General features: G+C 39.6%; 1 protein-coding gene across 6 annotated transcripts in view; it reads left to right on the top strand.

Moving 5' to 3' along the window:
* The window catches only part of slc8a3 (solute carrier family 8 member 3), a 117,877-nt gene that overhangs the window by 83,173 nt on the left and 22,421 nt on the right, over positions 1 to 12,283 (top strand). The window contains exons 3-4 of one of the 6 annotated variants that reach the window (XM_030719457.1): positions 1,519 to 1,538; positions 9,729 to 9,745. The exons of 3 other annotated variants lie outside the window; for them this stretch is intronic. In XM_030719457.1, coding sequence (XP_030575317.1) covers positions 1,519 to 1,538; positions 9,729 to 9,745 — 37 coding nt within the window. Of the gene's footprint in view, positions 1 to 128; positions 152 to 1,518; positions 1,539 to 9,728; positions 9,746 to 10,776; positions 10,798 to 12,283 lie in introns of all 6 variants that reach the window. 2 more of the 6 variants (XM_030719458.1, XM_030719459.1) reach the window with 2 other exon arrangements.

Raw genomic sequence — 12,283 nt, 5'->3', positions numbered from 1 at the left:
TCATCAAATTTCTTTTTTGTTCTAAACTTGATTGCAAATTTGTATTAATGTTTAATTTGGCCAATTTTTTTTTAATGTGAGTACCCCAGAAATATTTTTCAGCTCTCACTTTTAAGAAAGCTGCACAGCAGTTCTTTGTTATTAGATTCAAGTGGCACTCTTAGAAATCCTAGAATTTTCCTTCTAACAGTCAAAAACTTTGATTGCATCTCATTTGCAATAAGTAAAATATATCTGATAGAAAGCAGTAAGTCATGCTTGGAAATATCCCTGAACCTGGTGCAGTGTCAGTCCTGGAGTGCTGCTCATATTCAGATGTTTTTTGAGTTTTCTGCACAGGAATGAGAATTTTAGAAGTATTGTAAGGCAGAAAGAATGCAAACAGTCATATGAAAAAGGAAGTTTTCACAGAATTCTGTGCAGTCTTCTAAGCACACTCCATGATTCAGGAACTTGGAGAACCACCTTTAGCAGAAATAACTTGAAATACTTGACTTTATGAGTCTCTTGCATCATTGTGGAGGAATTTAGGCCCACTCTTCTTTACAGTGTTCATAAGTTCATTGAGGTTTGCGGACATTCGTTTATGCACAGCTCTCATAAGGTCCCACCACAGCATTTCAGTCAGGTTAATCTCTGGACTTTGACTGGGCCATTGCAACCTTGATTCTTTTCTCTTTCAGCCATTCTGTTGTAGATTTGCTGCTGTGCTTGGGATCATTGTCCTGTTGCATGACCCAGTTTGGGCCAAATTTTAGCTGTCAGGCAGATGTCACCGCATTTGACTCTGGAATACTTTGGTATATAGAGGAGTTCACAGTCAACCCCCACCCCTGGTGACAAGTTAGAGCAATTTTAACTTTGTTTGCTTTTCTTTTTGCTACAATAAATAAGTGCTGAAAAAGGGGGCTAAAATAGTCAGTAAGTTTTTTGTGAGCAAATAGAAGATAGTTATACTCACCTATTAGTTTGGGAGCACTTCAAACCTTTTTTGCAGCCTGACATCACAAGCACAGGTTGGAAATGACTGAAACCAGGTATGCTGCATGCCCGTACCACTGACTTGTAAATTACAGGGTAGCCGTGCACTAAATCATACCCTGCTTCATAGTCTATTTTACTCAAAATGGGAGCTTGGTCTGCAAAATGTATATCATGATGTTCAAAAATTTGGGTAGAAACTAACAATTGAGACCATACTAACTGGGAAACATTTTACTGTTGTATTACATCAAATTTGCAGTGAGGTCAGTTTCTCATAGATTTCTTTGCAATCAGATTGATGACATAGTCCAAAACCTCAAAACAATCTCTTCAAATTTCAAGTTTGTTTTCGCTAACAGTCCAAAAATACAAAGATATATATTTAACATGTAAAAAAATTACACATCTTCACATTAGAGCAGCATTTCTCAAACTATGGGGTGTGCCCCACTGGTGGAGCGCAAGGTCATGACAGGTGGGGTGCGAACTTTTAAAAGACTAATCAAAAAGTCTTTGGAGCACTAATTACAACAGTTGCTTTTAAATACGGTGAAGTGCCTCAAATAAATAATCATCACTAAAGAGTATGTTTCCAAAGGCTTAAAACAGTCATACACTTGGCCAAAATGGGACATATTATAGAAGAAAGGAAGGACAGAGGATAGAATAAGGTGCTGCAATGTTTCTGAAGAAAATAAAAATCAGTACATGAGCGAAGGGGGTGGAGGGGGGGTGGAGAATCCTGGGTAGGCTTGAAGGTGTGGGACCTTCAAATGACAGTGCAAAAAGTGTGCTACAAAGCAGTGGCTGACAGTGTCATCATTCATGTACTGTGCTGTCTTATGTAGGCTCAAGCACTTGAGTGTGTTTCTTGCATGTGTGCTCAAAACTGAATAAAGAAGCAAGTGTTCTGGACATCAATGTGTTTGCAATGGAAGTATTTTAGTATTTTATTATCCTGTACATCTGTCATATGTGTTAATGTGTTTGCATGTGTGTGGCTGTAGGATTAATACCCCTCTCCCCCTGCGGTGATCCATCTCCAACCCTGCCACTTTTCATTCAAATCATGCCCAGCATTGGGAAATGTGCCACCCGTCAGGCTCAGAGTGAGCTCTTGTGGCATCTAAGGGCACTTCACATGCTGTTCTTTGAGCTTGGCCGGGTCCTTCTTCCAGATTTCTCTCTGTCTCTCTCCGTCTCACACAGACACACGCACACACATTCATTACCACCAAATGAAGGGTGAGTCATATTGTGGTGGGATGCTCAGACCAGATCACCGAAGCTAGGACACATGAAGTTCAAATGGACAACTTAAAATGTTGCTGCAAGCACCCTATAAGAATATAAAGACATTTATGCTGCAGGACATTATGTTGAATAAAAATGCTAATTTACGAGGTATTTGACTTGGTTTGGGGCACTTATGTGTTGCACAAAATTAGACTGACAGTCAATCAGACTGAGCCAAAAATTAAATATGATGCTCAAGCAAAACCTGAAACATGTGCTTGTCATCATCTTCTTCTCTCTGTGAAGTTTTTCCAAATTAGTATGTGTAAAAATAGTGCCTATGATGCTAGCCTTTGGCAGACTGACTAGCAGCAGTAGTAGCAGAGCTTGTACTGTGATAGTTGTAGTGGCTGCTGCTGTTGTTGGGATGGAGCAGAAGCAGCAGGGTTAATGCATGTGCTAGTGACATCACAGCAGCAGTAGTAGGTGTTGAAAAAGTAACATTAGCAATGGACATGGTTGTAGAACTCAGTAGCAGTTTTTTTTTTTTTTTGAGCAACCACAGCAAGAATAGGCTGATAGTAGCTGCGGGTGGCACAGTAGTTAACAGTAAAAATACAGTTTTGTATCGTAATAGTACACTGTCAGTTAAATCAGTTTGTTAGAAGAATGTTAGTCACAAGAGTGCTGCTGGGGAAACTTTAACGGCGGTCATGTAGTAGCAGAGAGTAAATGGCTGCAATGACAGCAAAGAAATATAACAGCTAAGCCAGCTGACATACAGTACTGTACAAATGTTCTTGAGCCACCCCTCCTTTCATTTTATTTTTGTTTCTAAGGAGCCAGATTTTCTTGGAATTTTTTAAGGTGGTCTTGAGCCATAGTTCTCCAAGCCTTCTGAAGGTCTTTCACAGTTTTTTCTTTGGACCTGAGAGATGCATCTTGCCCTTTAGTTGATGCATCTACTGTTCAATGAAGGCTCATCAGAAATGGTGGCTGCCTGGAAACCGGGAGAAAAGGCTGAGGTATGCCGAATTGCACAAGAACTGGACTGAAAATCAGTGGAAACAGGTCTGATGGAGTGGTGAAACAAATTTAATATTTTTGGTTCCAGTCATCATTAGGAGGTGGTGTTTGGAGATCATAAATGCAGAAAAGTACTGTCAGATTTTGAGCTGCTATGCAATACCATCTGGAAAATATCTGATTGGCAACGGCTTTATTTTTTCAGCATGATCCCAAACATGCTGCCAATACAGTAAAAACATACCTGGATATATAGAAGCACACAACAGAGTACTGTCAGTCATGGACTGGCCTCTCTATAGCCCAAACCACAGCATCACTGAAGTGGCGTGGGATCGTACCAAATATTTATTTTTAAGCTAGTTGGAATAGTACAAAGCGTGTTTCTGTCTCTTATACTGCATTTCTATCGATGTTTGTATGTTTCCCTTAATCGCTGCACCTATTTTCCATTTTTCTTGCAAAATATGAAGAAATTAAGACTTTTGCACAGTACTCTATTGTGTATATTTAATGTGGGTTAGTGTCCCGATGTTGAAACAAAATTAGTCTTATGTGCTCAAAACATATTTTTTAAGCAAGCTTGCTTTAAAGCAAGTTAAAGAAACTTTGGGTTATGTACAATATGTTTAAGTAGGTGTCAAAGTGTTTTCAGTGACAGCATGCTCTCATAACTGAAGGACAGAATATGTTAATTGGAAACAGACAAGTGTTTTCAAATTTGCAACACTGTCGTTTTTAGTGAGGTAGTATAAAGACTGGCATAATCTCCAATGATGGGAGGAGGTGGATGTGGTGATGGCACTGAAAAGCTGAAAAATAAGCATCACTTTTCTTTTCTTGTAAAATTCTAGTTGGTTATACCTACCTGCTTTAAGAAATTATTTAAATGAGACAATATGAAAAGTCGCTCACCACCACTGTGGGGGTTACATATAGACCCCATTTGATTAGACACAAACTCAAAAGGTTTGGAAACCATTTGAGGCTAGATTCGGTTGTTACCTGCTTTTGACATCTTCCTGTACTCCCTGTAATCCTGTACTCTGGAAGATGAGGACTGCATCTAAAAGGTTTTCTTCATGAGCCTGTTGTGTAAAGGGAAAAAGTTGCCTTTATTAAAGAAGCAAGACTAAGTGTATGTGTACAAGGAGGCCTTAACATATAACCCGAATATTGTAATATTACACCTAGACTGAATTTTTAAGACGAATCTCTTTGAGATTTGCTTTACTTCCATAACCACTGCACTAACCACTTGAGACCATGTGATGCGCCACACTGTCTCCTCCATCTCATCGCCTTATGAATAATATGTGCTTTTTCCTACGTGATAGAACCAAGAGCATACCACTCATGAACTTAGAGCTCATTACACTCCCTTTGCTGGGGTCACGGGCTGCATAAATCTCTATGACTCAGTGAATTTCATGAACCTGCTCTTTGTCTTGCTTTAAAAGTCAAGCTTATCATCCCTTTGTTAGCAGCCAACCTGTATTTGACCTCAAATGAATCGCCTGCTTTCAGCGTGTCAAGAAAAAGACTTATTTCCTCCTCCTCAGAAAAGTGAACTGGAAAGCCAGAGGCAGTGGTGGATTAGTACCATGGGAAAAGAAAGGCCACCTCCATCTCTGTAAATAGCAGTGTTCTTATGTTGCAAGTATAGGCTCAGTGGGCTCATCCTTTCTAGAAGGACACTAAGAGAACATATTCTCCACCAAGGCCAGTGTCCCATTTCACGGTTTTAAAGAGTGTGATTCAGATCTGCACCTAAATTGATCATATATCTTTAGAATTATGGAACTATGTAACATAGCGTACATGGAAAACCCAGATATTAAAGTCATGCAGTTACTTTCTGGATCACATGTTCTGAATAGATTTTTAAATGTTTTGATGTAAGAACGATTTAATCTGCAGTGTTTTTTTTTTTTTCAAAATAATACTCATTTTGCAGTTTGTAATAAATATATACAGTAAACATGTTGTACTTGTTTCAAAGCTGGACCATATGGACAAAATTGCTGTGTATGCAATTTTACGACATGAATTGTTTTGCACTTTTCAAAATCCATCCATGCTTTTTCTGCCCTCCCTGCATCCATCCGTTTGTCCAGGTTTGGGTCACGAGGGTAGCAGTTGAAGCAGAGAAGCCCAGACCTTCCTCTCCCTGGAGACCTCCTCCAGCTCATCCGTGAGAACACCAAGGAATTCCCAATACAGCTGAGAGATATGCTCTCCCCTGGGGTCTTCTCCCTGTAGCACATGCCCAAAACACCTCATGTAGCAGGCACTCAAGAGGCATCCTGGTCAGATGCCTGAACCACCTCAGCTTGCTCCTTTTGATGTGGAGTAGTGGCTCTGCTTTGAGCTCCTCCCGAATGAACGTGCTCCTCATCCTATTTCCCAGCCAGCTTTCGGTGGCTAACTCTCATTCCAGCTGTTTCACACTCTGTTGTGAACCAAAATCCCATATCCCATATGGACCTCATCATCACAGAAAAGGCACATATTGTTAGATTCAACTCATTGTCCACACAACGAAATGATCGTTCCAGATCACTCATCCAGAGACAAGCATCTGCGGTCATGCAGCCAGAGACCAGCGCTACCGTTAGGCAATGTGGTTTAAGTGTCTTGCCCAAGGACACAATGGACAGGGGCTCGAACCTGCAACCTTCCGGCTGCAAGGCGAGCACATACCCACTACGCCACTACCACATATGCATTATGGTATATTACTATTAACATTATACAGGTCAATCATTCCAATAAACATCCATAAAACTACTCTAATATCCACAAACAACTTTTTAATTCATTATTTTGGCATTAAAATGAGACATTTTTTGCCTTCTGGTGAATGAAATGAGTCAGAGATTAAATTGATGGTTAATAGATAATATACATAGAGATGACAAAAAAAAATAGATTATGCAATCAAAAGGTTGAATCTCTCATCAGATTTACCCATTTTGACCTGTTTAGATGATTTCAATCTAGATTATAATCTACAGGCATCGCAGGGTCAAACACAATCTTTCCCTGGTTGCTCCCCTGCGGGGACCTCGTGTCTTTTCAAAGGGCTGAAGTGCTCAATCCTCAGCCTGGAGGAGGTCTAAATGACTGGTATTGAATCAATTAGCTGCCTAATTGGGCTGAGATAAAGACTCACTTTCCTTATCACCAGCCCCACCAGCCATTACAGATGGCACTGGGGATCTCCCAATGGATGTGCCAGTATGTCAGAGTGAAGCTGTTCATGGTTTTTGGAAATCTCACAGCAAAGATAGTGTGTACTGTACACACACCAAAACTACACACTGTACAACATCATATACTTAATATAAACTTAATATGTGTTTTATTAATTTAAGTGTTGAGGCAGTAAAGTAGCATAGCATTACACACTCCAGATTAGTTTCTGCAGCGTTTTTTTTTTTTCTTTTTAACCTCAGTTCAATTTGTCTGGATGACAGGTGGCCCCTGGCATGGTATTGCTATAAAATACCTCCCTGTCCCATTCTTTTTTGTGTGTGTGTGTTAAGCTTATTCAGATTAAAAAAAGCAAAACATGAGACTTATACTGCAGCATTGTTTGCTTTGCATAGGTGTGTGTGAGCTGGATTACACTGCACTACCATTTACCTGATTGTGCAGTGGAACCTCCCACGGCAACGTGAGCATATAAGGACACATCGGCCTTTACAGTGTCCTCTGAGAAAGATGGATTAAATATTCCTACAGTTTGCAGAGAACAAGAGGCTGCAGTCCTCACAAGAACACACAGGAAGTGGTAATCTGAAAATCCATGGATTAGATGCCATTTACTGATCAAATGACACATTTTATGTGGGTCAGTATAGGCCTGAAATGCAGTTTAATGAGGGCTTATGCTATCATATGCATCATTACACAACATAACCTCCCACAAAGCCTTCCATTATTACCTTAGCTAATGACACACAAGAGCCACTAATCTGCTAATACCTGCCGTTTTAGCCGTCTCCCAGTGCGCCATCAGTTTTCCAGAGGCTCATCAAGCTCTGCCCTTGTTTCAACGACTGATGGCAGAAACAGCAAGACCTTGGTGAGTGAGCGATGGGGAACAGCTGTCACTCCCGGCAGGAGCAGCAACCTCACCACCTGTTGGCAAACGATTCAGGGATGTGACCCTTGGACCTCAGTCTGTTTTCTTAATGCAGCTCAGTTTAGGGGAAAAAAAAGTTGGTGGATTAGTGCTGGAGATGGATCAACGCTGAAGATTACCATGAGATCTGGAATATCAAGCGATGTTTACGCTTCAAATTGAATTACATTATTTAAAGTCAGTTTTGCCTCACCACATCATGCTTTTATTTTGCTTTCTTACTGAGAGTTTAATGTAAAAGCTCAGCTTAGTTCCTGTATGTAAAGCTGTGTAGAAGGCATATGTCAACATGGCGTGCACTGCATCCTTAAAAAAATCTGAGGAAACTGGACAAGTGGAGAGCAAAAGAAGAAGTGCGAGACCTAAAAAACAGCAAATGAACAGTATTTGTAAGTCATGTAATTAAGAAATAGGAAAGAATTCAGCAAAGACCAAATACCACACCAAATATCAACTTGTTAGAATTGTACAAACTCATATTCTGTCTTTTAATGTATATTTGCATGCAGTTTGGTCAATCGCTGCACCTATTCCCCATTTTATTAGCAAAATATAAAGAAATGAGGGGTGGCTCAAGACTTTTAAACAGTTTTCTTGCTGAAAGGTAAATGATCAGTGCTTCTCTTATAAGCTTTGTGTCTTTTGATTAGCAGTTACTGCTTGCAGCCAGATAATTTACCTTTACTCAAAGACTAAAGGAAACAACTATTGTAACTTGCAACAATAACACTTTATAGCTATTTTGTGTGATTTCCATAGTGCATAAATAAGAATTTGTTGTTTTACAGGGTGTATTGAGATCTTACTTTTAGACTGGGAAAAATATCTTCAGCTGCAGAGTTTCTATTTTTCATCTGTGCTCAGCTAATCAGTTAGTGGAAGTAACTGTATATTTATCAAATTAGACTGTGTTAATCTAATATGTTTTAACAAGACAGACAATATTTCGCCTTAACTTATAATACATTTGACAGCTTTGCAGAAATGGCATTACCACAGAGAATAATAACAATAAACAATGCACCAAAACAAAAGTGAGATAACAGATTTGATAAGAATTTGAAGCAGATCACTTTTGTTGACACAGAGGCACGAAGTAACTCTTTTGTGCCACGAATATATATATAAAAAAAGACAATTTTCATTGAAACATTGCACAGCAATTACTTAAATCCTGTGGGGAGCACAGCAGTATGCTTTGAGTATTGATCATTATCTTGGCTCAAACTGTCAGATTTCAGATTTACTATATGACTTAACACAGCAGTCCTTCAAAAAAAAAATGATAATGAACTGCAATTTGGACTTGATGATATTTGTAGTCTGGTGATTTGTGGTGTGAATGATGAATTAGTTGATGTTTAATAAAAGTGTAAAAGGTACAGATCAAGCTCATTCCTGCCACCATGTTTTTATTCTTGGCTAGAGTAATTGTGCATAATTCAGAAATAACTCATCCTTATTTATCTTATACTGGGTCTTAGTGCAGTCGTTCAGTTTAACCCCTCCCTTTAAGCCAACTTTAAGAATTTTGGCTCTTGAGTTTTAGCTTATATTTATGATGAAAAATGAGAAAAATCATAATAGGTCCTTTTTAATAATGATAATAATAATAATAGAGCATTCACTACACTGCATAAAACAGTGCTGCAGTTCTTTAATTTAATCAGTACCTTGATATATGAGCAATGAGCTCGGTCTCAGAGAGCATCTCTTATATCTCTGATGTGCTATTTTCTCTTGTCTTAATTGCTGCGCATCTGCTTTGCACATTGCACACCTGCCTTATGAAGTTGCATCAGTCCTGGTGGGGGCTTAGCAGTTTGACCCCCCCGATCCCCCCCGTGTCTAAAATCATTTAAATCCCTTCTCTCCTGTCAGCAAACTCTCGTGGTTTGTTCTCAGCTCACTTTCAAAGTGTGCCAGGCTCTCTTTGAATACACATGACAAATTAATATTGAAATCTGGGAGGGATTACCTTAATATGTCAAGAGAGTTCTGAAATTAGAATGTTGTGACACTGATACTAATTCCCATGCAAGAAATGGATTTAAGTAAAGATTATTATGTAATCATAAAATACACCACAGGGACTGTGTGTCACAGGTGCACTGCAGGAACTGAATCTGGATGCTCCTTTGTTGGTGTATGTGCAAAAATAACAGTTTTTGCTTTGCATTGTATTGCAAAATGTCGGGAATGCATGTTCCTGCTTTTCTTTCTAATAGCCGCATGTATACATGTCTGCTAAAACACCTAGCCATAAACCTGTTACACTGTGATTTCCCTTCCCCTTATCTTCCTCATTCCAGTCAAAGCCCAGGTATTGCAGTGGGTTTGAAATTTGCGGTCAGGGATACAGGCAGATGGGTGTTCACCTCCCAGCCTGCTCCACCAGCCATGGCACAAATGTCACGACTCAGAGGGCCTTCGGTTGCCTCAGTACCACAGAGAAATCATACTGGCACGGATGAATAGATTTAATTCAAATGGGAGTCCAGTGCTATTCATGCATTCACAGACCCTGACTTCATTAAAGCTCCACTTCTTTCTGGGGTCACTGGGAGGAATGTCAGAGGCAGGGTGTGACATGATAATGAAGGTTATGCAGAGTTAATGTACTGTCTATATAACTGGGATTCCTTTGATACAGAAAATTGTCATTTAAAAGCTGCAAACTGGAGTTATCAAAGTTGTAATCTTTAAACTTTTAGTCCTTGTGAGATTTATTTAAAAAAAAAAAAAAAACACTTCTGCTTTTCAGAAATAAACAGATGATCATTTGGTAATTCTGTTTATAGTGCAGCCAAGCAAGCCCATGCTATTGTAATAAAGAGGTAATAATGAGGGTTTCATGCAAGTTGGTAAGCTTGCTAAAAAAAAAAAATCACCTGTGGTTCTTCATCTAACAGTTCACATGGTGCCTCATTCCCATGTGCTTAATTAAATGATTATAATATGCCCACAAAATCAGCACTTTCAAGGAGTTACCATAAAATATATAACGTGTGTACCAGCTTGGTTTGTTCTTACCACTATTTTAAAGTGACAGGTCTGTGATTGTTATCTGTAATCGGCATATTGCCACGCCCCCATTTTTCCAGGTATGTAACATGCATACCTTGAAGAACATCATGGAAAGAGAAACTGGCCGCTAAAGCAAAAAGAGCAACAAAAAAAAGCAGAGATTTCTGCAATAGAATAATCTGAAACAGCTCAAAGTGAAGTGGTAAATGTTCGGAGCCCTGAGACACAAAAAGGTTTGATATTGAATATGTCTCTCAGGTTAAACAAAGTTAAAAAAAAAAAGAAAAAGAAAAAGAAAGAACAGATGTGATAAACAAGAAGGAAGCTGTTGGAGGACAAGGACCACCATGCAGTTCACAGTCACTGAAGAAGTGGTGATTGCTTATTAGAGTATGTTTTCTTAAAAGGGCCTTCAGCCTGCACCACTTTTCTCAAACCTTTGTGTTCTTTGTCTGTGTCAGAGTACTTGTTCATGCAAACTCCACACAGCCAGAACCTTCTTGCTTTGAGATGACAGTGCTAACCACTGGACCAGAGTACAGCCACAGTTAGCTGTATTCTCTGTGTTAAATACTCTTGGATTTCAGGCATGTTCATTCTGAATCCAGCACAGTAATGGCTAATTCCACCCATAACAGCGGCAGCTACTGTAGAGAATATATTAATGAATGAAAAAAAGACAATTGCAGAGAATAAAGATTTAAAAATAGTGTCATAAATTTGCATTCATGCCATGAAACTTTTTCAGACAGCTTATGACCTCCATTGTGCATGTAGCTTTAATGGCTTGATGGCAGCAATCATTTTCCTAGAACAGTTGCCACTTATTTTAAAAGGCAGATGTCTTGTTTTACAGTTTCATTCCATTATAGTGAAGAAATGCATGATAATTTTCCCCTTCTGCTAGCAACGAGCTCACTGTCACAGCAGCATTGATTGTATCAACATGCAATTAAATGGTAATTCATTGATGCACTGTTATTGTGGGAAGCACTGCATGAGCAGTCCCTTTAATTATCTCTGATTGTGATTATAACCTTGCATATTTTCACTGTGCATCTTTATCTTCATGTACATTGTTTGCCCAACTTTGCATGAATCAAGACAATAGTGGAAGAGCAGTGTATACTTACAGCACCGCCTTCCAAGTGGAAAGGTCAGAGCTGAGTTTCTCTGCTGTGATTACTGTGGTTTTGTACAGTAGTTAGCGTAGGATGTGAGACGCCGTGTTGGTGATTTAGTGTGTCTTTACTTTTTCTTCAAGGACGGAGGCTTGAAGCAGGTTTACTTCAGCCATCGCTGCTGCTGCTGAATTCCTACCCACATTTACTCAGCATTATGCTCAGCAGATAGGAGGGCTGCAGGGGCAGCCATGTACAGGGAATGGCAATAGAAAGATGCCATATTGCCATCAAATTAGATTCATCCTTCTGCTTTGAATTGCCATGCTTTTAAACAAATATATTTCATTCCGTCAGCATGACATGATTTATGTTGTGATCTTTTCCCCTTCCACATTGGGGTCGCAGTTGAAGGACGGGGTCTGTCACTTAGCAAATGACACAGGCATTTATGTCAAAACGCCCCACATGCCTTCAGTGCATCTCCCTGCCAGCGGTGGCCTCGCTGCAGAGTCACAGTGAGAATGTTGTCTAGTAACGGTTACCATGGATGCCACACTCTGTCAGGGGCTCGGGTGTAATGGATTTAAATTGAACTGTTGAGTTTGGAGCTGGGAGAGGCAGAGAGGAAAAGAAGGAAAGGCGGAGGAGGAGGGGGAAAGAAACAGAGGGAGGAGGAAGCAGACAGAAATAGCCTAAGCATAAATACAAAAAGACAGAGAGGTGGAGAGAGGCAGAC

The sequence above is a fragment of the Archocentrus centrarchus genome, chromosome 22 (assembly GCF_007364275.1).
Source record: "Archocentrus centrarchus isolate MPI-CPG fArcCen1 chromosome 22, fArcCen1, whole genome shotgun sequence".
Classification (NCBI taxonomy): Eukaryota; Metazoa; Chordata; class Actinopteri; order Cichliformes; family Cichlidae; genus Archocentrus; species Archocentrus centrarchus.
Note: the sequence above shows the minus strand (reverse complement) of the source record. Positions and strands in the feature narration are given on the sequence as shown.